We start from the raw sequence: 25,495 nt of genomic DNA, 5'->3' as shown, positions 1-25,495 counted from the left end.
GGTCAGCAGAGAGAGATTAACCCTCTGTGCACAGCCCCACCTGCTCTGCAGTGCCACCAACCTGGCCCTGTGCTGCCTCTCCATGTGTCCTCCCTGCTGGGGGACAAAGCTGGGAGCTGGGCAGCTCCCTGAGAGCCACAGAGCCTTGTGTGTTGTCCCCAAATGCCACCAAATGGGCCCATCTTAGCCAGAAATCCCCAATCTGTGGGCTTGTTCCTTGAGTCTCTGCCCTCCACCTTGTGACAAAGCCACCTTCTCAGTGCTGCTGCTCCACGACTCCTCTTCCATCTTAACTACCACAATTAAACACTTCCAAACCCTTTGATTAGGGCTCATCACACCCAACAGCCCAAATTACCCATCCAAGCATCAGAGTGTCTGCAGCAAACCCAAATTCCCAGCAGCAAACCCAAATTCCCAGCAGCAAACCCAGATTCCCGGTGTGGATGGCAGGAGTCAGTCCCCCCAGCGCTCGGGAGGACATGGTGATTCAGCTGTGACACAACTGCCTTCAGCCAGAGGGGAGGAATATTCCACCAAACCTAATTTTAACTTCAAGAGCCTCATCTCCTTCCCTCAGAGCTCTGGGCAGGGAGATCAGCACCTCCAGCAGCTCGTTCAGAGCGTGCAAATTAAACTCTTGCTCTCTCATTGTCCTTAAAAGAGCCTCTGCTTTTCCTCCTCTGCTTTTCCTCCTCTGCTTTTCCTCGTGGGTACAGGGGGGGCTGAGAGAGGCCAGCTCCCTCTGAACCCCTTCCCCTCCTTTTTCTCCTCTGTCCCATCATGTCCCAGCACTCTGTACACCTCAGTACGGGGGTGCTGTGGCCATGAGAGGCAGTGGGTGACTCCAAAGGTGCAGGGGGATCCTCAGAGCTCCTCCAGAGAAAATCCATGCCCAGCTCCCTCCTGTGACACCGGTACTGAGGCAGGATTTCCTCCTGCTGTCAGGGTGGGAGGAACAAATTGATTTTCCTTTCTGTCACGGGTTAATCTTGTTATGCTCAAGGAGGGGCAGGGAAGGTGCTGTGGAGCCCTGGGATTGACTCTGTGCCTGCTCTGGGCACTGCTTGGACCCTGGGGTGACCAAAGGCTTGGGGATGTGGGGGTGGCTGTGATCTGAGCCCAGCACAGACACCCTCACTGACCCAGGGGGTGTTGAGGGAAGGGCCAGGTCCTTTCTGGGCTCCCTCTGGGTGCTGAGAGAAGGGCCAGGTCCTTTCTGGGTTCCCTCTGGATGCTGAGGAAAAGGCCAGGTCCTTTCTGAGTTCCCTCTGGGTGCTGAGGGAAGGGCCAGGTCCTTCCTGGGTTCTCTTTAGGTGTTGAGGGAATGAAGGGTCAAGTCCTTTCCTCTCCCAGTTGCTGATGCAAATCCAGCCCAAGTGACCTGACAAGCCAAGTGGGGATCAGTGAGGAGTCCCAAATCCAGCCTCCTCATCCCAAGGCACAAGGGGCAGTGGGAAGGGTGAGCAGGACAGGTTTGCACTCAGGCTCATCAAAGCCCAGCTCCAGGCCCTGCACAGACACCCCAACAATCCCACCCCATGCCTGAGAACATTGTCCAAACCCTCCTGGAGCTCTGGCAGCCTCAGGGCCGTGCCCATTCCTAGTGCAGAGCTCCCTTGTGGGAACTACAGCCCCAAACTGGGAGATTTCCCATGGATTTATGGGCAGGGAGCCCTTGGGGCACAGCTTTCAGTGACCAGCACAGGCTCTGAACCCATGCAGGATGAATCCCTCCAGAATTCCCCATCTCTGCTCTGATTGCTGAGCAGCAGCCCCTCAGCAGCAATCTCCTCTCAGAGCGAGTCATCACTCACAAACATTGCCTAATTTTTCTTCCCTCCCGGATTTCTCAACCAGAGATTAGTGACAGATTAACTTTAATTTTAACAGCCCTCGCTGTTCTCCAATTTGTCCCTCCCCTGCTGGCATGTGCTGAGACTAATTGCCTCTTCTCCTGACAGTGCTGTGGGTTTGACCTTGCTGTTAAAAGCACCAAGGCCACGCAATCCCACGTTCTGGGGGCAATTCCCCCCATCCTGGCTGGCCCCAGCTCACCCCTGTGCCCCTCAGGGGCTGGCAAAGCTCCTCAAGCTGCTGTTCCTGCAGTGTCAGAGGGTGTCTGGGCCCCTCTCCTGCAAGATGGATGTCAAGGTGATTTTAATCATCTCTATCTACATATAAAGAGCCTCCGGAAAACAGAAAACACATCCATCTGCAAAGTTTTTTTAGAAAACAATCAAATGCTCCACACAGACGTGGATGAGACCGTTCTGTTGTTAAGGCTCTGGACAAGGACTTCTGGACTTCAGGGGTTTTTAGGACTCAGGGTTTTTAAGCAGGGGATGTGATTGGCCTGTATAAATACTCCAGGTGGAGGAGGTCTGCAGCAAAGAGGTAGAACAGCTTTTTTGAAGCTGAAACGATGGCGTTGGCACAAAAATAAATACACACAAAGCAGCCAGAAATAAACAGGCTGACAAACCAGAGGAGAGGTTCCTAATGATCAGAGGAGCTGGAGGAGTGACACCTGTCCTGGGAGAGCAACGAGGGCAGCACAACCAGCTGGAGCTCAACACCTTTGTGAGAGGGGTTATGTCACCTGGAGACAGGTCACAGCCCTGGGCCAGGTGGAGAAAGTTCCCTCCATGTCCTCAGGGGTGTGTGACCCCCATGGCATCATCTCTGCACTTCCCTGAGCCCCGAGGTGATCCAGCCCTGCCTGAAACACTCGCAGGCTCTGCAAACACAAACTGTGAAACTCGGAGTGTGAACCAGCCCCACAAGCCCGGAAGGAGCAGGGAAGTGGCACCGCTCGTGCCGCTGCTCCATCCCCACAGGCAGATGAGGTGCCTCGATTTAGCTGCTCTGAAAAAGGTGTGATTTGGGTTGGTGGCACAGAAAGATTCCTCAGCTCTGTAGAAAATCCCCACGTGGAGCATTCCTTGCTCACTCCACCCTGTGAGCAGAGGCTTTGAGGTTCCTCATGGTATGAGGTGATGAAATACCTCTCAAGGCAATGATTTTAATGAAATCTTCCACTTATTTTTCTGTACTTCTTATATTTCTGTATTCTGCTTTGTAGCCCTGGTTTCATGCCTGAGATGTTTTGGTTTTCTGAAATTCCTTTTCTCAGGGAATTTTCTGTAAACAAGAGACATATTTTTGTAACTTTGTTATTCATTCCTTTCCCCAGGAGGGACTTCCCCTTGCTGTCCCTCTGCTCTGCCCAATGGGAGTGAAGAGGTTTGTCTTTGTGTCACCAATCCAATTGGTCTGTGTGAAATGGGATAAAAGGGAGACACATCCCAGAAATAAAGGAGTCATTTTCAGCCTTCTGAAGTCAGAGTCTGTGTCTTTTTGGTGTAAAACAGCATCACTGCTTATTTTCTGAAAGCATAGAGATGATATAGAAAGACTTCTCCACAAACTTCAGAGGCACCACAGGTATTTACCATCCCCATTCCCAGTTTCAAATTAAGGCCAAGCCAGCCCTGAATCCTGATCTTGGAACGGGCAGACAACAACAGGCACCTTCTGGGCTCTGATTGCAAGTGCTGCCCCTCAGATTGCAGCCATTATCTCCTCCTCTCTGTGTCCCCAGGAAAAGGAAGGAGTGTACAAGGCAATCAAGGTGCCCCAAGAGAGGGAATCTGGGAGTGGCTGGGGAGGGGAAAAAGGGAATCAAACAAGCAAATGAAGGAAATCCCTCTGAGGACACTGCATGGGGTTGGATTCCTGAGTGACACCGCTGATGGCAGCACAGCAAGGAGGGAAAAGTTCCCCCACTGAAATTAGCACTGAAAGCACCAACTATTAAACCAAAGAGCCACACACAGAGCTCACCCCCGAGGCCACCAGCATGCCCCAGATGTCCCCTTGTCCTCAAATGTCCCCTCTGGACCACATGATTGACACTTGGCACAGCCAGGCAGGGCTGCAGTGGCACACACTGGGTTTGGCAGGTCCTGGGGGCAGAAGTCATGGAGCTCTTGGCAGAACCTGTCCCTGGGCTGTTCTGGGGGTGGCAGCTGAGGAGGAACCGGTCCCACCGAGGCTGATTAGCTGCTGTTAAATTAAAAAGGTTTGATGTGGCGGGGACTGCGGAGGGTCCCAGAGCTATCGGCGGGGAACTCATCTGTATCTCATCAACAGCCCAATTAACAGCCCCAGCCCTCGCACTGCTCTGTCTCAGGACACCAGCAGGGCCTGTGGTTAAGTGGAGACTGATGGGGCTCACTCAGGATGGGGAGAGCTGGGCTCAGGGTCTGCAGATTCCCCCTTCCCCTCCCTAAATCTCAGCCCCTCCTTATTCCCTTCCCCCACAAAGTTCTCAAACCTCAGCTTATGATTTCCAACAAATCACTCTGCTGGAACTCTAAAATGTTTTTTAGAGGGGCAAAGAAAGGGGAGGGGGGGGGAAGAAATAAAAAAGATGACATTTACCAAAGCCAGCCCTTGTCAGATCTATAGATCACCAGCACATTAATGAGCTGTGCTTTATCGAGCATCCTGTGAGCAGACAGAGCAGCTCTCATATGGCTGTGGAAAAAATTCCTCTGGTTAAGCTAAATCAGGAAAAGACACGTTTGGTGCGTTACATAAATGTATTAAAAATTGGATGTCAAAAAGGCCTGCCTCTCCTTGCCCAAAAGCAGCAGCAAGTTAGAGAATCTAAGTGTCTCTAATTTGCTTGCTGGCTGGATCAGCTTCAAAATTCGGTGAACTCTCCATCAAAGCTGATGAGCTGGAAGTCCCTGTGGCTTCACTGGATGGAAGGAGAGAGAGGAGGAGAGGGAAAGAGAGGAAGAGAGGAATGGGCAGAGTTCAAATGAGCTTGGTTTAAAACTAAGCAGGGAATAGAAGTGTTTCAAACAAATCAGCTAATACAACCCTTGGGAGCAAGATTGTCTCCAGGATGTGAATGTCTGTTCTTCACCCTGTTTCTTTAATTAAAATATTTCTAATGATTTATTTAGTCATTTTCATCAAAAGAAGCCAGGCTGGCAACAAGAAAATAACCATTTGTGGCACAGTGAGCTGCCTTTGGCTTCCCTTTGCAGGATCATGGAGAGGAGGCAGGTTGGGCAGGAGCCTGACAGGTCTCACAGCTCTCTGGGGATGCTCTTGCCCAGTTAAACACACCTCAACCAACTCCTTTGGGCTGGGAGGGGCCCTGACACTCCTCTGGGCACTGCTGTGGAACAGGAAAGCTCCCTGAGAAAGGGAGACAAGGCAGAAAAGCTGTCACAGGAGCAGTTTTATGAAAATCAGCTCTTTCCTGGTGGGTTTGTGACAGGACAGGGTTTGCAGCCACCCCCAAGGGACTGCCCTGTCCTTCCAGCACTTTTTCCCCATGGCTGGAAGTGTTTCACCCCCCTGCAGCCTGATGGGGAATTTGGAAAGCTCAGTCCCAGTGCAGCTTTCCTGGGCAGCTCACAGACACAACAGCTCCTTATCCACCAAGCTGTTACAACAGGTCAGCAAAGGTTTTCTCCTGTCACACCAGCTTTGTGGGGAAGAGATGAGACTTTTGTCTCAGGGCAGATCAGGCTGCAGTCACAGCTCCCCGTGGAGCTCTGGGAGAAGCTCTGCTCCAAGAGAACCTGTGAGTTTAACGTGAAGTCCCTGCCACATTCAAACACATCAAAACCAAAGCTGTCACAGGGAGCTCTGCAGCATTTCCTTCCTGAATCCAGCTGAATTCATGCTCTTGTTAATGCAGATGGGCTTGGATCTGTCACTTCTGTTCAGAGGGTGATGGGTTTGGGAGAGGATTAAAAGGGCATTGATGCTGTGAGAGATCTCTGTGGGGAAAATGCCATCCCAATGCCCCCTGCTCGCTCACAGAAAGGCAGCATCAAAGCCAAGCTGTCACTTGACAGGTAAGAAGTGGCAGGTAACATCCTTGCCAAGGCTGAAATCCACTGCTGCCAGGCCAGGAGAGGGTTCCTGGTGCCAAAATGCCCTGTTGGTGAGGGTAGGATACAATAGCTTTTGTTCTCTGCCAGCATCGAGAATCTCTGAAAAAGGGCAGCAGGAAAACAAGACAGATGAAATGCCTTTTTTTTTTTTTTTTTTTTTTTTTTTTTTTTTTTTTTTTTCCTGGGACTTCTATTTTTTTTTTCTCCTGGATAAGGTTTGGATTTACCAGCAAATTCCTGGGATTTGTGTCATTTAATATCACCAGTCTGATATCCTCAACTTCAGCTCAAACCTGAAAATATGGCTTGGGCAGAAAGTGTGAGATGAGGAAATACCACTCAAATTAATGACTTTAATGAAATCTGCTCGGTGTTCTGTGGGCAGAGGAAAGCTGTGAGGAAACCTACGAGCACTGAGACAAAAAGTAAATGAGTGTGAGCTGAGCAAACCTGTTAGAGAGGAACCACAAACCAAGAGTGAAATGAGCTTGGGGAGAGATGATGGGGAGCTCCTCACACGGGGTTGCTCCATTTGCTTTCCCTCCCAGAAACAGTTTGAAAATATTCACAGTACCCATTTTTCCCCCCTTTTCATAGAAAATCCTCCCATTTTCCCCCCATCCAAATAATTTTAAGCAAATGCAGCCACAAGCTTAAGAACTGAAGGTTTGTGAGTGTGAGCTTGCACCTGGCACAGACTCCCTGCCCTGAATTAGCCCCTGTGACAGGCCAGAGATTGGCTCTGCCATCACCCCTGCAGGCCCTGATAGATTCAGACAAATCCAAATCATCCTGAGGCACGTTCCTGATGAAGTCAAACACGCTGAGTTTGCCAGCCAGGGCTCAGCCAGAGCTGAGGTGACACCACCAGCACCTCGGGGTGCAAACGAGGGGGGTCCACGGCCCCTTTTTGTTGGAACTCTGGAGGCTGAGAATTTCAGGCTTTCTGTTCTAAAAGGCACTGACTCTCAAGCAGACACCACATTTGACCTGAGGCCGTGGAACAGGGTTCTGAAATTGAGTGATAGCACTGGGATTATGGGTGTGCAGTTTGAATAGTACTGTGTGATCTCACAGGGTGAAAAACTTAGGATTTAAGGTTTTAGTATATAGTGGTGTATATGGGGCAGTGTGGAGGATTTAGGGCGTTGTCTAAGTCCTTGTATTTCACCTTCTTCTTTATGGTTTTGGGTGGTTTCTTCTTATTGGGTGAAAGGGACCCATTGCAGACCTTGGATGGTCAATTATTGGGTCAAAAGCATAAATAAAATAGGTCTCATCTTGTTATTGGGTGATTAGTGCTTAAGTAACCTTGGAAAGAGATAGAGACAGCTCCATTTTCTACCTTGCTAGTCAGAGCTCACAACTCGTGAGACTGTGCTATAGGTAAGAATTAATAAACACCAAGTCCAAACACAAAAAGTGCGACTCTCCTGTATTAATCCCGCCTCTACCACGAAGAAAAGAGATAAGAAACCCACCCAGATCATCCTCCTGAGCCAAGGACACCCAGGAGACATTCCCAGCCCTCACCTGCCGGAAGCCGCCCCGTGTGTGCTGCAGGATTTTCAGGGCGTAGTTGGAGCGTTGGCCTTTGCTGTTGAATTCGATGTGGCCGGTGAGACCTTCCAATTCTACCTGTCCAAGAGAGACTCAGTTACAGCGCCCAGCGAGGCTGCCCCACCCCAGAGCCCCCCCAGAGACAGGAGGGATGGACCCACACTCCCAGCAGGAACAGCAATGTTCCCTCTTATCTCAATCTGAATTATTTCTGGAGTCTGGATAGAGGAGAAAAGGCACAGAGAGGAGCAGGGAATCAGCAGCACGAGGTGCAGGACTCCCCAGATTTCCTTGCTTTGGAAAAACAAGCTCCACACCCCCTCACTGCCTCCCTCCATCCCAAGGCTAAGACCACTGGGTCTCCAATGAGCAGAGCTATGGGGAGCTGGAGGATTTTGTTGTCCCTGGCTAAAGGTGAGATTTAAACCAATGGGCCAAAGCAGTAAAATGCTCAGGTTCAGCTGAGCTCTCCTTTGGGGGAAAAAAACCCAACCCTTATAAACAAAAAAACCCTTATAAATAAAATATCCTTGTCTCATTTATACCCAAACAGCCTCAGAAACCTGCTCCTGCTGCATGGTCACCTCAGCTCTGAGGAGCCACAAACTCCAACTCTTTCACAAGGAGGGAATTTCAGAGTGTTCTCATGCCAGATTTAAGCCTGTTTTGTTCCAGACAACTTTGGGTTCAAAGGAGCCCAAACCCATAGAGGAACTTGCATCTTGCCCCTGAGCTCTGAGCAATTGTACTGCTGATCTCGTGTCAGCTCAAGTCAGAGCTCAAATCACTTAGAAACATTCATAGTTAAAAAAAACCCCCTGAATTCCAGCTTTTCTGCAGCAAAGCCTGAAAGTGGGAGAGTTTCATGTCATTCCAAGGCCAGTGACAACCCAAACCCTCAGATCTCTCTTTTCACTGCCTTCAAAGAGCCCGGGCAAAGCCAGCCCTGCTGCTGGCAGCCAGGAGTATCCCTCAGCCCCCTCTCACCATTCTCAGGTAGTTCATGAGGCTGGTGCCGTGCTGCCAGATCTGCGCGGAGCCGCAGGACAGCGGCTTGACACCGATCTCCTGGCTGCGGTTCAGCTCCTGCACCGCCGTCACCACCGCGTACACGGCATCGAACAGCAGTGCCGAGGACAGCTGAGGGGACAGGCAGGGAAAAGTCAGGGGTTTAGGCTGAAATGCAACATGTAACCAGCAGTTTGTATTTGTCCTGGGTTGCAGTGTAGGATGTACACAAAGTATCTATCCCATCCCCATCCCCATGAGCTGTTGGAACCAGGTGGGGCAGTGTTTTCCCAGGCCCCTCCTTTGGGCTCTTCTGCTCATGGCCCATCAATGCCTTGCCCAGGACTCACAGGGAACTCCCTCCAGGAGCTCTCTCTGTTTAATGGGCCATCAAGGAGCCACTGCACGACTCCTCATCCCATTGGGAGATGCTCCCAATGCCCAGGGGGAGGAGCCAAGCATTCCCACCTGGAGAGAATCTGGGATTTGGGACAGGACAAGCAGCCCTGAGCCACTGGATTCCCAGAGGAGCAGAGCTCCCAGACCTTTCTGTGGGATCACTGCTTCAGGAAGAGCCCCTCACCTGGACTGCTCCCACCCCCCTGCTCAGGGTGTGTTCTGACTCTGTCAGTGCTCTTTTGTATTTTTGCATTTATATTATTTTTACCTTTTTACCTTTCTTCTTATTAAATTGTATTTCTGACTTGGAGCCTCTGACTCATTTTGCTTTCAAACCACAACAGTATTCTATCACCAGCTGTTAAAACCAGGGGCAGTCTAGTTACAATTCAGGATGGTTCATGTAGTGACACGCAGAATTCCGATTTCTTCAGAGGGCATTATAGGAAAGTTTTTTGAAAGAACAATTCTTTTATACAGTGTTTGGGTACAATGAATAGGATTGGTCCTCTAGGGCACCACCTTTTTGTAAACATCTTTACCAGTAAACAAGTTGGGAAAACACCAGGTGTCAGGAGGAGGATACCTACAAAGTTGTTTTGGGTTCCTCCTCATGATTTCCCAGGCCAGACTGACAGAGTTTTGTCCTTGGTTTTCCCACAGGCTTCAAGATTCTGCCTGGAGCCTGAGAATCCATGTTCTGACCACTGTCAGTTCCCACAGGGCAGAGTTCTTTATCCCTGCCAGGCCCATCCTCCCCCCAGGGGATCTCTGCTGTCCATGGCCCATCCAGGCTCACTGCAGGGCTCAGACAATTCCATCAGCCCATGGGGAGATGCTCCACCCAGGGGGAGGAGCCCAGCATTCCCACCTGGATCAAACCTGGCATTGGCAACTCCAGCACAGCCTGTTTGCTCTGGATTCCCAGAGGGAGACCAGACCCAGCTCAGCCCCACTGGAGCTTCAGAGGGAAACTGCACCTTCTACAGGATCATCTCTGCTCCAGCAGAACCACATCTGTCCCTGCAGGAGGGCTGGGCTGGGCTGACACCAACACCCTGAGCAACAGGGGGTCAGGTTGTATTTCTGACTCTGTCAGGGTTTTCTTTTTGTTTGGTTGGTTTATTGTACTCCTGCGTTTTTATTTTAATTTTCCTGGTAAAGAATTGTTCTTCCTATTCCCATATCTTTGCCTGAGAGCCCCTTAATTTCAAAATTAGGATAATTCAGAGGGACAGGGTTTACATTTTCCATTTCAAGGGAGGCTCCTGCCTTCCTTAGCAGACACCTGTCTTTTCAAACCAGGGCAATCAGCTTGAAACACAAAAACCCACTGTCCTGCTGCACCTCAGAGCTGAAGAGTGTTCTCTGCACAGCCTGGGGTTGGCTGGGATGCCCCCTGTGCGGGCTTGTTTCATCCATCACTGTCATCTCTCTATCTCTGCTCGTCCCTGTCCCTTCCCAATCCTTTCTATCTCAGTTTCTGCAGTTATCCTTTCCTCATCAGGGAGGTTTTTCAGCGTTTTGGTGGCTCTGATCAATCTCCTGGCTGGGGGAATGGTCCTGAGAGAAGCTGGAGTTTCCAGGGGGAATTGCTCCTGAGATCTGCTGCCTGGTCCTACAGAAGGAAACTCGACTGTGGCGTTTCAGCCATCATGGGCAGCCTTCTCTGGCCACTTCTCTGACAGGCAGACCCACAAGGAATGAGGTTTAGCTGGCTCTGCTTGTCCAGCAGCCAAATCCTGCCTTTCACACCCCACAGAGATCATCCATCCCTCGCTACAACCTCCAGTTCCTGCTGGAACAGCTGCTGAGGGAATGTCCAGAGTGACAGAGCTCATCCCCTCTCCTCCTCACCTTGGCTGTGGCTGTCTTTGCCCAGGTTTTTTGTCCACCAAGCCTCACAAACCCCGTTCCTCACCTGTGCACAGCAGTTTCCATGGCTTTGGGCTCGTTACCAGTCAGCTATTTTCTCCCTTGTGCTCACTGTTGCGACTGAGATTTCACTTTTAATTATTGTCACCTCCTGACTCTGCTGGAATTAAGCTGTTGCAGCTCATTACTATCAAAGATGCATTTTCCTCATGGATACTTCCAGGAGCATCCTCTTCCCATCCCAGCTCCAGGCAGAGGGTTCAGTCTCCAGCCTGGGGCTGCTTTCCCCACCTCACCCTGGCTGTGGCTTCTGCATCCTCCCCTCCTCCCAGAGCCTGTCCAGGTTCATTCACTGCTGCCAGTGACCCTGCAGGGACAATCTCACCCAGCTCAGCGACCCCAACAAACCCTGGGCTTCCACTCTGTTGCTAATTTGGAGTTAACCCTGCTTGATCTTGCTCAGACCAGTGGTGAGACCTGACTGACCACGTTGGTGTGGGATCAGACACTTGAAAAGCAGCACAAAACCCTCCAAACCTACAAGTCATCCTAAATTAAAAGGCAGGATTCCAGCCCAATGCCATCAAACACCAGCTCTGACAACGCCAGGGGCCTTTCACTCCTCCAACCTGCTAAGGCTGACCTAAACATCTCCCTCCTGGAAATCCTTTCCCAGAGATTCTTAAAGAAGCTGATAAATCCTTCTCCCCATCTTTCTTTTATCCCTTCTTTCCCTAAGAGGGCTTCTCCAGCCTGTCCTGTCCTCTGCCCCTGTTCCATGAAGCTCTTTCCACGCACTTAATTTTAATTATGGACTTCATCCCGTTCAGGTTACAGGATGTCACACCCAATTAGCAATTCCTTTCCTCAATCAGGAACCATATTAACATCAGATGGACAAATGAAAATGTTATCAGACCAAACACAACCCCCGCGAACCCAAAGTTTCCCCCATTTCCTACCAAATCAGAATATTGGCCCAGCATTTTTAATTTTCTCCTGCTGGGTTTCCATTTCCATTTTCCCCGAGCAGTTAATCCCTTATTAGCTGGTGAGCAAGAGACTTGTAGATCTCAGTGAAGCATTTGACATTATTGATTGGAATGTTTTACTCCTGAAGTCTGGAAAATTCATTAGGATTTCTGCCAGCACCCTTTATGATTTCAAGCAATTTAAGTACTGGGGAGGGTGTGGAGATACACAGGATCAAGTCCTCGTGGCATGGAATAGGAATCCCCTCCCTGCAGCCTGACTTTGCATGGAACAGATGTAAACCACAAAGTTTTGAGGTCATAACCTTCATCAAAAGAGTGAAAAGAGACCTTTGGAATGTCCTCTGGCAAATCCAGCCACAGGGAACTGTCACTGCCCTCCTGGACATTCCTCAGCTTTCCCCATGTCACTATAAAAACCTCTCACTCTTTTTATATCTTCATTTTAAGTCACAGCTTTGTCCCTCTGTCACAAACAAGCCAATTTGTCTGCTAACAAATTGATTCTCTCCTTTGCCTGCACCATCTGATTTGTGCAGAGCCCTGGTGGTTCTGTGCCCCTCTGCAATATCAGAGCTCCATGGAAAATCCTTGGGGCTTGGGGGACTTCCCTCAATCCCCAAAGCCAAATTCTTGACAATTCTTGACACTGAAACATGAACAGGTTTGGCTGCTCTGGGTTTTGCCATGTGGGGATTTTTTTTCCTCCCCTCCCTAGAACATTATCAGCTGTATCTTTGCCCCCAAACCCAACACGGGGAATTAAAACCATTAAAACCCTGCGAAATAGACTTTGCAATCTGGATTTTATTCAGTGACATAAACACTTAATTACAAACATCTGTTTTAGCCTAAATTCTAATTACCAAATCTAGCCATCTGTAATTTGAATGATTTTCTCTGATTTCCTTTCTTTGCAATGTGATTAATGAGAATGGCATTAGATCAGGCAGCTCCCTCCTCCTTTGTCAGATGCCTCCTCAGCTCCAGCAAGAATGCCCTGGGATTTTTGCAGCTCACAGGAAACCTCCCTCCTGTCACTTCCAGCTGTTGAGCTCCCTTTTCTCTCTTTAGGATGAGTTATCCCACTCCTTCCCAGGGCTGCAAGGGGAAGCTCTGACACAGAGAGATGCTCCCTGCCAGATTTCCAACAGCAGAGGCAGAAAGGTCCTGGATTCACCTCACAGACAAAAGAAACTCCGCTTGGGAATATTTTGCCTCTGCTCTGTAACTTCTCTATACTCTCAAATCCTTTTCCCATCACCTGGGATGTGGCATTTGAAGAATTCCAGCCCCCCCAGGCATCATCATCTCACGTCCTCCCACCTACAGGTTTTGCTGGATGCTCAAGACAAGGCAGGGTAAGAACCTAAAATGAGAATTTTCATTTCCCCGACACACCTGCTGCTGGCTCCTGCTGGCTCCTGTTTGCACTAGGAGGAGGAAATTTGTTTTTAATGCCTCACAGCAGCCCCTGCAATCCAAAAAGGAATCTTCCTGGTAGAAATCCCGTGGAGACTGAGCAGGGCAAGCTGATTACAGCTGCCTCTGGGTGGGAGGGAGAGCAGGATGGTCCCAGGCACATGAGCTCAAGTCAAGCCAGAGGATGTGGACACAAAGGGCAAAAATCTCCTTATTTTGCCTCTTAAGGATCCCTTTGTGGTGACAATAAGGAGGTTTTCAGCAGCTCAGCTCGTCAAGGGGCTCTGAGTTCATAAAAATCCATGCAAAGGGCTCAGCTGATGATATTTTCCCCTCTCTCCCCTCCCGCAGCTGCAGCTGTGATGTGGCAAATGTGCTTTGCAAGCTCTCCCAGGTGTGGAGAATCCCGGGGGAACACTCCAGTGCTGATGGGGACACTCCTCAGGGAGATGCTGGAGCACAGCTCAGCCCCTCTGCATCTGCCTGACCCCTGTGCCATCTGCAGCCACAATCCCCCCTCCACCATCCATCCATCTTCCTGGAGTTTAAACACACAGGGATAAACTTCACGACGGAAAAACACAATCAGAGCTGCACCATCCCCTGCACCCACAGAGAAATACAATCCAAATCAAGGTTAGGTTTGGGTTTAGAGCTGTGCTCCCAGCCCAGCACAGAGAAGCTCTGCTAAGCTCTGCACCCCAAGGTCCTTTGGGCAGCTCTGACTTTCAGGGTCACTTTGGTATTTTCCACATCAGGAGACTCCTCTGTAAATCACAGATTGACAGCTCAAGTCATCTCCTACCTACTTAATAAAAATGTTCTGCTCTGGCTCTTCCTTCCCATTCCTGGATCAGCATCTCCCCACAAAATCCAATCTGAGCTACAACAGCAGCCTGGGGATATCCCTGAGCCCTTTAGCACAAGATTAAATAGGATTAAATAATTAAATTGTTTAATAATTTAAATAACTCTCAAAAAATGATTTCAGCCCAGAGTTTCTACCCCTGCATTGCTCAGGACCATCCTGAAGCTCTTCCCACAAGGTTTTTTTCCATGGTTTATCAGAACAAGGTTTTTTTCCATGGTTTATCAGGGAGGTGCTGGGAGATGGGAATGGACTTTACTTACTGCTGGCCCAGTAAAGGGAGCGTGGTCACAATTCTCCTGCCAGGACTGGTTGAGGCTCTGGACAAACTCTTGGAAGAAGGCGTGGGACTGGTTGAAGATGGAGAACCCCAGGATGTTGACTCTGTCGTCCAGGAGGCTGTCCAGGCGCTGCAGGGAAAACTCCTACAGCAGCCCAAAAGATGAAATGGGATTAGAGGGGAGAACAGGCACTGTTGTCCTGATTTTTTAGTCTTTTGTTGTTTTCACATTTTTACTGGAGCTTTCTTGCGCTTGTAACAAAAACAAAGACTGATATTTGTAAATGACACATTCCTTCCAGGGGGAAAAACAAATTAATAAACTTGTAAGTTGACCACTGGGATAAGAGAGGTGTTACTCTCATCCCCCAATCCCTAATCAATTCCAAACCCTATTTAAAACCCAAATTATAATAAACTCTTTCTCTTCACACTTCTCAACTTGACAAGTAAATGCAGTTCTTTTGTGTCCTGTAGCAACACAGTCACACTCAGTGCCCTTGGAGGGGATGGAGCTGGAAGGTCCTGGATGTGAAACCCATCCAGCTGTTGGAAGGGAGAGTCTGAGTTTTAACCAGGATTTGACTCAGGGTGCTGCTCACCTCAGGCTTTTAATGAAGATATCACCCAAGTCCAGCACTTCATTGGCCAAATTCCACAAAAAAACCTCCCAAAACCCTTCAAAGAGGGCGTCACCCACCTGCTGAGTGAAGCTGCTCGATCACTAGATCCAATTTGGTGACACCAAGATTCAACTGGTAAATTAAATCAGTTCTTTCCCACAGGAGGAGGAACCCAACCCTAAAAAACCCCAATGCTGCAGTGCTCCTTTCTGCTGCCAGGTGCCAGGAGGAGATGCCACCCCAGTACCCTGGGGAGGCTTGAAGGGTGACTTGCTTGTGGGTTTTGGAGTTGGGAGCCTCCTCTTGCATTTCTGCAAGTGGTAAGAAGTATAAAAACAACTATATAAAAAATAATTAAAGCAAAAACGGTTTTGCTCCTCACCTCCATGGAAGCAGCTACACAACAAAGCCTGGAGAAGAGTCCAGCCTTCCTCGTCCTATTAGCAGGAAATAATGACACTTTCCTCATTAATTTCTCTCCTGTTAATTGCTGAGGTGGAGTGAGAAGGTGGGAGTGACGGTTCCAGCAGCTGCTGGATGCCCAGCACGGCTACAACTGTCCCTGAGCTCCCTGGGGAGATGAGATTCCAGCAAGTCGAGCCACTTTTTATCTTTGCTGGGCACGCAGGAGCAATTCCTGTAAATCTCCCAAACACGGGCACTTACAAGACTCTTCCAGCCCGGCCAAGACCCGCGGGAATGTGATCAAACCCAGGATGAAACACAGTTTTTGGACACGCCGCCAGGTTAAAACATGAAATCGCCTGTGAACTATTGATTCATTTGAATGATTTGGTCCCCCTGCCTGGCTGACAGGTGATCCATTCACCCAGGGCATCCTGTCAGCCCCAGCGAGCAGGGCAGGTGGCTAATGAGGAGCTGAGCCTGAGGAGATGCTGGCTGCAGGCAGAGCAGCAGGAAGGATGTTCAACCCCTGTAAAATCCTCTCTCCCCACAGCCAGAGCCTCGAGGCAAATCGTGCAGGGCACCAGGCAAACTGCTGCCCCACTGACCTCTTGGCTTTGGGATATCCTGGAGGAAAATGAGATGTTTTGTTCCAAAATAGCCACAAAATCCAAGGTTTCATCTCGTGCCAGCCTGCCCCGGCCTCAGGGCAGCTGAAATCAGCGTGTTTGTTTATTTATTGTGCCTCTTCTCCCCTGAAAACACTTCCAAGCTTTTGAAGTTGAGGCTTTTGTTATGCTCTGATCTTTAAATAAGCAATTAGTGGGTGAGGGAATGAAACAATCTCACTTCATGTGGGGAAACTGAGGCAGGGATGGGATTCACTCCAGCCAGGCCCAGCCACAGGGCTGAACACACAGGTCCTGTGCCATGGTCAGAACCAGCCCCCTGAAGGGATCTTTTCCCTTTCCCTGGGTAAATTCAGGGAGCTGCCAGGACCCTCTGCCTGCAAAACAACCCCAGCCAGACCCCGACAGGCTCCTGAGCCAATAATTTCCTCTGGTTCAAACGTCGCCAGCAGCTTTGCCCAGCTTTGCCCAGCTCCCATCAGCACTGGCTGCTTTGTGCAAGCTTTGGTCTTTTCCTTCATCCAACCCTCTCCATGGCCATTTTCCCAGGCAAACCTCCAGCTGCAGGAAACCCCATTTCTGTGGCTGTCACGTCCATAAAGCATCACCTCAGTGACACACAGGGGTGGCACGGCCTGGACCCGACCCCTTCCACACACTGCTCCGTGTCCCTTCCCTCTGCTCCAGCTCCAATCTTTGGCCATTAAATGTCTTTCCATGAGATGAGCAGGGAGCAGGCAGCAGAGCCGGGTCAGGAGGAAATGAGCCGTGAGCTGCCTATGCAATGAGATGGAGATAAACCACCCTAGGGGGACACACTTCATTTGCAGTGGGATAAGAGAGATTTGGTAAGGTCAGGCTTTGCTGCAGAGGGCAAAGGGGTGAGAGCGTCCCGATACTCCCTGAGCCGCCAGCTCAGCTTCTGTCCCTTTTTTAATATATTTTTGGGGTTTTATTTTTTTCCTTTTTACACGCGCATTCGCCACGCTTGACATTTCCAAACCCACGTTTTGCAAACAAAACCTCATTTGCTATTGGAGATCTGCACCTCTCAGCTGATTTCCCACCCATCCTGCCCTCCTCCCACGCTGCAAGAGGAAACCACAGGCAGGACAAGGGCTGGAAAACCCCCGATCTCAGGGTTTTTTTTCAGGTGGAGAGACGAGGATTTCTCTCTGAGATGTAGTGAAGTTGATTCCTACACAAAACACTTTCCCAGCTGCCTTTTTCTCCCCCTGGAGTTACTCTCCCTCACCCTCAGTGCTGGCTGGAGCTTTTGCAGGATACAAGACTCTCAATGCAATAAGAGCAAAGAGCCATTAGGAAAATAACTCTGATATTGTCTTTAAGAGGGGACTCCAAGGCTCTTCCACCTGTGCAAACACAGCTTTGTAACCACAGGCTTTCAGAAAATGCCATCAGAAAGATGGGTGCAAACAGCAGCTCCCTCATTTCCTCCCATTCCACTGGCTTTTAAATCCCTCTCTCTACACTGGAGGAATTGCAATAATTGCCCCAAACTTGGCCCTCAATCTCAGTCCAACCAGGAGAAGACCACCAGGCATCACGCCAAGGTGAATTGCAGGGACACAAATCCTGCCTGCCTGAATTCCTCCCCCTCTTTCCATTCTGTTTTTTAAAACACCCACCACATGTCAATATTCTGTTTCAAGAGAGCTCGCTTAAAAAAAAAAAAAAAAATTAGACCCGGAGGATCTGCAGCCAAAATTAATGAACTTTTTTCCAGCAAGAAAAATCCCCAGGCCTTGCTGCCATCACAGCAAATTCGAGCAGCAGGCACCAGCAGGCAATTAGGGTGTAGATTTTCTGACTGCTACTACAGGGCTGCAACCACGGAATGTGTGCTGTTAAATAACAACACTTAGCAATTCCGTGGCATGCTATATTTTCCGAGTGCTAGGCACACATTAGCTAATTGAATTCCACGGGGTTCCCTGGGAGACGGGCGCTGGAGGAGTTATTAGAGGATGATGAAGTCACTCCCCTGGATTTCTGTGCTGCTCCACCTGCACTCTGGTTTTACAGCAGCGCATAAACCCCGTGGAGTGACCCCAGCATTGAGGTCACTGAGAGGAAATGGATAATAAAAGGCACAGAGCTGAGCTCTGCCATCCCAAAGCTGTGAGATTGGATTTTCTGGTGTGGCTGGGTGTGAGTTATGAGCAGATCTGCAGGATGCACTCCCCGTTCCATTAGGGACATAAAGGCACCAGGAACAAGGGTGTTACTCACTGCAGGTCTGGATGGAGGATCAGTTGATCCTAACCAGGATTCTGCACCCACAAGTCCTCTCCCACCTCAGCTGGCTCCTGCAGCACCAGTGAGTTTGGGAGAGAATTCACACAATCGCCAGGTTGGGAGAGACCTCCAGGATCATCGAGTCCAACCCAGCCCTGACACCTCAACTAAACCCTGCACCTAGTGCCACATCCAGTCTTTTTTAAACTTTTTTTTAATTGTCCCTCCCTGGAGACCCCAGCAGTGACACGCTGCTCCTCACACTGGCCCTGGGTCAGTGTGGGACATCCCAGCTGCCTTGCCCTGGGGAAAATTTGAGTTATTATGCCCAGAATACAGAGGAGGAAACTGAGGTGCAGAGTGAAAAACAAGAGATTTGTACCTGGCAGCATGACTCTTAGAAACACAGCACCATGGAATGATCTGGGTTGGAAAGGACATTAATCTCATTCCATCTCTGACACCTTCCACCATCCCAGGCTGCCCCAAGCCCTGTCCAGCCTGGCCTTGGACACTTCAGGTATCCAGGGGCAGCCACAGCTTCTCTGGGCTGTGCCAGGGCATCCCCACCCTCACAGGGAACAATTCCCAATATCCCATCTAAATCTAGCTTCCTTCACCTTAAAACCATTTCCCCTTTCCCTATCACCCATACCCTTGTAAAAATCCCTCTCCAGCCCTCTTGTAGGTCACATTTAGGCACTGGAAGGTGCTCTAAGTCTCTCCAAAGACTTTTTTCTCCAGGCTGAGCAGCCCAAAAGAGATATGGGTTAAAACCCTGCCTTACAACACAGAACATGACAGCCAGCATTCATCTATCAGCATCTCACTAATGAGGCTTCATCCCAAACCTGCAGCTAAGCGGTGAACTCCTAGGCTAAAGGAAACCCCAGAAATTATGGCCAGTTCTTCCCTCACCACTGGCTCCACTGCTTCCCAAAAAGACTGGCTGGAGGCTTCAGCATGGGACGAGCCAGCCCAGCAGGGAATTCTCCATGTCACAGCAGCCTGCCTGGCAAAAAAAAAATGTATTTTAAAGTTTAGAGCCACCTCCCCTGCCCTGCCATGCTGGAATGCCCCTCTGGAGAGTGGCTCCTGGTGATTTTTCCCCCTGCAGCAGCCCCTGTGCTGCTCAGCACTGCAGCAGTTCCTGAGTTCCTTCCAGCAGCATTGATTTTGCCAGTGATGCTGTTCTGCAGCTTGTGTGTGCAGGACCTGGATCCTTAGCTCAGTTTTAATAACCCAGAGCACCTGGACAGCAGGAAGGGAGTGAGCAGTGCCTGCAGGCTGGGAGAGCCTAAAGAGGGGCTCCTTTCACTGCCAGGGACACCCAGACCTCCCCACATCCTGTGTGACCCCATCTCAAACCTCTGGAAGGAGCAGGGTCTGCACAATTCAGGCTACACCAAAAGCAAGATAGGAACTCCATCCCTCCTCTGTCCCTTGCACACACACAGTTTTATCTTCCTCTCCTAATCACTGCAAGGACTTTATTGGATTTGTGGATCTGCTGATTAACAGCCTCCCAAACAGCCTCCAGCACTGTGCTCAGCAGGAGAAACTCCCTGCTGTAAACTCAGCAGAGACTGCACTGACCTCGCTCCCCTCCGGCCCCTCTGACAGCACCAAAAGCTGATTTACACCAGCCCAGGACACTCTGTGCTGTTCCTTCTCCTTTTTTTTTTTTTTTTTTTTTTTTTTTTTAATGTGGAATGGGGAAGTAGAACACTGGGCCAAGGCTTCCATTTCTCTATTAAACCCTCCCTCTGGCAAAACCTCCTTGTCCAGAGTGTTTGGTACTCAGGAAAGCTCTCCAAACCCAGAGATTTCTTCAGTCCATCCTGGGATTTCTTGGCAGCTTTTGTGCAAGAGCCAAACCTGCAGTGCCAGCTCAGCACAGCTCTGGTGACATCACCAGATGTCATGAATAATGAATAATTGTCATTATTCACCATTTCAGGGTTAATGAAGTATCCCAGAGCAGGTTCTTTGGGCAAACAGAAACTCTCCCCTGGTCATGGAAGGCAGAAATAAAACACTGAACCCAAAATGAGTTTGATCCTGCAGTGGTCACTTCTTCATCCTCTGTCCCCAGTGAAATTTTGCCCCCAAAATCACTAAATCTCCTCAGTTAGAGGTGGAGAAAATTCCTTCCTTGTCCCCTCTGGATCCTGCTGCCCTCAGAGCTGAGCTGCCAAGCCCATAAATCATCCCAAAGCTCTGCTCAGAACACATTTATTTGTTTACTCAAGTGGACAGTATTATGTTAAGTGCTTTCTATGGTTTTCCTGAAAGGCTCCATTTATTTATAAACTATTGACGGAGTCAATAAGTTTCTAATGGGCCACATGGAAAAATCAATTTCTCTAAGAGGGAAAAAAAGTGAGAAAAAGTCATCACAGCAACAATTTGAGTAGGTAAGTAATGGGGTAGATCTACTCAAGGCAATGCTACTTGGCCATTCAGGTGGGGAAAGAGAAGCTGTGACCTCAGTGGGCTCAGGGACAATTTAGGGGAACCATATTTCTATCTGTAATTGGATTTATCTTCCAAAAAATGCATCAGTGTGCCTTGAACCTCCTCGTGCAAGGCCAGCTGGTAAATTCTGGAGGCTGTTCTTCAAACAAGAGCACTTTTAGGAAAATACACTCCCCAAACTTCGACTTCTCTGCAGGGAGCCTGAGATTTGAAGAGACAAATCCACAAAGAGGTCAAGTGCTAAATGTTGGGATCTGAAAAAAGACAAAAAAAGGGGTGGGAAACAGGGCAGAGGGAAAGAAAGAGATTTGCCCTTACCTCAGAGGGGCTGGGGTGTGTCTGAGAGAATGATTTACCCAAAAAAAATTGGGAATCAAGCATAAGGATCTGGTCAGAAACCAAAGAAGACTCAGGCAGCAAAAGGCAGGGAGGCACAGTCACTGCTTTGTCTAAACCCTCCTTCCCTCATGTTAACTAGGATGAGGAGAAATTGCTTTGGCAGCCTTGCAAAAACCTGATTTGTTTGCCCTGCTACCACATGCCACTGAAAATATGATCCATAAATCCCGGCAATGATCGGGGCTCTCCAGAACACTCGGCTTCAGCTGCTGGGAACCAGGAGGGCTGGCTGGGCTCACAGGGGAATTTGGCACAGGGGAACAAGAGGCTCTGCCTGCCTCACCTGGGCAAGGCACAGGGAGGTGGCCCTGGCTGCAGAAAGGTCAAACAGCACGGCCTGTGCTGGAGCTCATGGTGAAACAGAACATTATTTCACAAAAAAAGGGTAATTCACAAAACGTAAGCCCTGGTCAAAGCCTGTCTGTGGTGGAGCTCACAGCAAAACAGAAGATTATTTCACCAAAATAAGGTAATTTCACTAAACCTGAGCCCTGGTCAAAGCCAACCTGTGCTGGAGCTAATGGCAAAACAGAAGATTATTTCACCAAAAAAATGTAATTCACAAAACATAAGCACTGGTCAAAGCTGACCTGTGCTGGAGCTCACAGGAAAACAGATTATTATTTCACCCAAAAAAGGTAATTTCATAAAACATAAGTCCTAGTCAAAGCCTGTCTGTGGTGGAGCTCACAGCAAAACAGAACATTATTCCACCAAAATAAGGTAATTTCACTAAACCTGGCCCTGGTCAAAGCCAACCTGTGCTGGAGCTAATGGCAAAACAGAAGATGATTGCACCCAAAAAAGGTAATTTCGTAAAACATAAGCCCTGGTCAAAGCCAACCTGTGCTGGGGCTCATGGTGAAACAGAACATTATTTCACAAAAAAAAGGGTAATTTCACAAAACCTGAGCCCTGGTCAAAGCCTGATCTGTAGTTCCCTGTCCCTCTGCTTGATTTGACACCATCCTTTCCTTCCAAGGGATGTTCTGTGACAAGCTACAGCAGAAACCTGTGACATTCTCTGGGGGATTTGGACACCAATTTCCCCTCCAGTTCCAGTTCCAGGCTGACAATTCAGCTCTGAAAACCTTGTCCTGTATGAAGACCTCTTTATAAATCACCAAACAAAGAAGAGAAAGCAGGAAACAAGGAAAAAAAAAAAAAAAAAAAAAAAAAAAAACAACCCCCAAACCAAACCCAAACTGATTTATCTGGTCTGTGGGAGTTGAACACGGCAGCTGTTTTATCAGCAGCAACACCTGCACACAATTTTGTCAGGGAACAAAACTGCACCCAGTGAATTGCTCTGCCTGACTTTAGGCACTGGGAAACCTCCTTTCCACCTTCTCCCCTTTACAGTAATAATTTTAATTGTTTCAATTATTCCCATCTAATCGCCTTGACAAATATTTTGAAATTTAAAACCAGCCTGAGGTCTGGACGTTATTTTAAAAAAACCCAGCAAAAAGACAAACTAAACAGAGAGAAAAAAAAGACAAAACCCAACAAGCTACACAGAATTAACAAGCTGAAAGAATTAATTGTAGCGTGGGGTTTTGGAGGCATCCAACACCCCTCCTACTCTGTGCTGCTGATTTCAGGGATTTCCAGTGCTGGAAGGAGCAATTTCTTCAATGCACAGCAGTCTGCTTGCAATGGTCTGTTTGTGCAGCATTACTATTTATTATTATTATTATTATTATTGTTGTTGTTATTATTATTATTATTATTATTGTTGTTGTTGTTGTTGTTATTATTATTATTATTATTCTGCACATCATTTCCCCCCTCACATGGCCGTGAGCTCTGTGGAGACCCAGCCAGCCCTGCCAGGGAGAAGGGAAGGGATGATGAACAACTCTGAGATCATCCCAACAATCTCCTGAGGGAATTTTATCCCTCCCAAAAACCCCAGAGCAAGAGAACCATCACCACGTGGAGATGCCAAGGAGAAACTTGGCTTGGATGGGGATTGATTTATTTTTTTTGCCAGGGGATGGAGGACAGGAGGGCTGCCAGGAGTGCCCCAAATGCAGCTGATGGATGTGGGGAAGACAAATGCACCAGACCTGAGAGTTCCATTAGGACTCCTGGAGAATTTGCCAGGCTGCTGCTGCTGCTGACAAAAACGGGTCCCTGGAGCTGGCTGAACGAGCCTGATAATGAATTTGCACGCAGGAAAGGAGCCTGTGGATATTTTTACATTTGCATTTTTGCCTCTGCTCCCATGGAAATCCATCGGGGGTTGAGGGTTCCTCCTCATCTGCTCCACTGGGAGAACTCTGGTGACACTCCCTGCAGGCACCAGGCTGGGACAGAGGGGTCCTCACCCCCAAAAATCCCCTCCTGTGGCCCAGCACACAGAGAATTCCCTCCTCTAACACTCACAGAGAGCAGAGCTGCACCACACCACAAGCTGTCGGCTGGGATGTGCTTATTAAATAAAATTAATGCTAAAAGACAGAAACAGAACTCCCCTCTAGAGCTGCAGGGCAGGTGTTTAATTCAGCATTTTATCCTATTTTCTCCTCTTTTTTTCTTTTTTGCCTGAGATATTTTTTTCTGTCTCCACGCAGCTCAGTGCTCTATAGACTCTCTATTCCCTTTTCTGATGGGTTCTGTCTCCATTTAAGCCATCTTTCTGCTTGCTCCCCTTGACAGTAGTTCACTGTGATTTTATCTCTTCTATTAGGCAGTGATTGCAGAACCTCAGAGGGTTCATTAGGAGCTTGATAATCCCTCCAGATTTATGAGCCTAAATTGCTCACTCCCATCTCCAATCCCCATTTAAATATTACTAATTTCCTTAAACATCTCTTCCATCTGCCCAGGTTTTGTCTGATGTCACCTTTCCATAATGATCCCTGCCAAAAATCCAGTTAGTTCTGCTAAGGGCTGGGCTTTTGGACAAAGTGCTAAAATAACCTGGATAAACAGATTAATACCCTGAGAGAGTGAAAGGCAACAAAACTCATTTCTTTCTCACCTGCCACGGCTGCATTCCACGAGATGAATGGCTTTGAAAGGCAAATTTCATCTCCAGCAAATGCTTAATCACACCCGTGCTCAGGACTGGGGTGGGGGTGGAGGTGGGAGATTCATTTTTGGAGTTGTTTCTGTTGTCTGAGCAGCATCCACGAGCAGACTGGGCTGAGCTGGTGGTGTGCAGGTGGAAATCCCTCCCTGTGTGCACAGCCCTGCTCTGAGGGGCTGGGAATGGGGTGGGGAGGGCAAGTGGGAGCTCTTGGGAGCCCTGGGAACACTTCCTGGCAGTGGGAATGGCTGGGTTTGGCGTTGTGGGCAGGTCTGGTGGGGATGGTGTTGTCAGCAGTGACTTGGGGCACAAAGCACAACCCCCAGGCTCCGTCCCTGCCTGATCCCTGCAGGAACATCCCCTCCTGTGCCTGTCCTGCCATTCCCTGGGGATGAGCAGGATCAGTGAAGTTTGTCTTGCTGGACTGACCTGTGGATTGAGCACTGAGCAGGATCACAAGTGCTGCCCAGCCAGGAGCCTGGTGGCCTTTTCCATTCCCTGCATTTCTCTCTCTCTGACACCCCCTTCCCCTCATCCCTTCTCCATTCTGTGCCCCAATTGCTCCCAAACCCCTCCATTTCCCTCCTTCCCCTGCTCCTCTCCCCTCCAGCTCCCCAGCCCACACGTTTGGCTCCGTCCCTTCCCGTCTGTCTGCCACCCAAACACAAGGCGTGATTCAGCTCTGCCTTCCCTGCCAGAAATATTAATAGCAATTAGAGAGCAGGAGAATCACTTGGGCTGGGAGGCACCTCCACTGAGGTTTCCATCAGCCCCACAGCAGCACTGACAGGTTCCTGCTCTCCTCCTGGCACCTCCCTCACGCCCCATGGCAGCCCTGGAGATGTTCCTCTGATGTTTATTTTGGATTTCCCCCACTGCTGCTTCACTGAGGGGTTTGACCACACCATGCCCCCATTAATGTCATTTATGGCCATAAAGCCAAACCACCATGCTGGAGATAACAACATTTATGGGATCACCCTTGCTTTGTCTCAGAGAACAGCAGGAGGGCACAGGGCTGTGACGCCTTCCAGGTGCTCATCCCTGGCCTTTTCCAACACAGGGAATGGGCTCTGGGGAAGGTGACAACACCAGCATAACCCCCACAAATCAGGACAATCAGGAGAATCAGGACAATCAGGACAATCAGGAGCCACCCATCTGCTGGAGCTTCCCAAAGACCTCCACATCTCATTGCTCCAGCTCCTGTCACAATATCCACAATTCCTGCCTTTGCACCAACCATTTTCCACCTCCCAAAGACCTTACCAGCTTTGCAGGAATGATGCCTGAAGATTTTTTAGCTTTTTTTAAATATATTTTTCATGTATTTGTAG

General features: G+C 49.1%; 1 protein-coding gene across 2 annotated transcripts in view; it reads right to left on the bottom strand.

Annotated features, from left to right (window-relative positions):
• GRIK4 (glutamate ionotropic receptor kainate type subunit 4) overlaps positions 1-25,495 on the bottom strand; it is a 209,504-nt gene that overhangs the window by 30,490 nt on the left and 153,519 nt on the right. For both annotated transcript variants that reach the window (XR_014591761.1, XM_083877997.1), the window contains exons 8-10: positions 14,312-14,473; positions 8,472-8,624; positions 7,458-7,562 (exon numbers count right to left, since the gene is read on the bottom strand). Coding sequence is in view for 1 of the 2 variants with exons in the window: in XM_083877997.1 (XP_083734123.1) it covers positions 7,458-7,562; positions 8,472-8,624; positions 14,312-14,473 (420 nt within the window). In the remaining variant the exon portion in view is untranslated. The remainder of the gene's footprint in view (positions 1-7,457; positions 7,563-8,471; positions 8,625-14,311; positions 14,474-25,495) is intronic.

Source organism: Zosterops lateralis, assembly GCF_965231275.1.
Source record: "Zosterops lateralis genome assembly, chromosome: 25".
Lineage (NCBI taxonomy): Eukaryota > Metazoa > Chordata > Aves > Passeriformes > Zosteropidae > Zosterops > Zosterops lateralis.
This window is presented reverse-complemented; position numbering and strand designations above follow the sequence as displayed.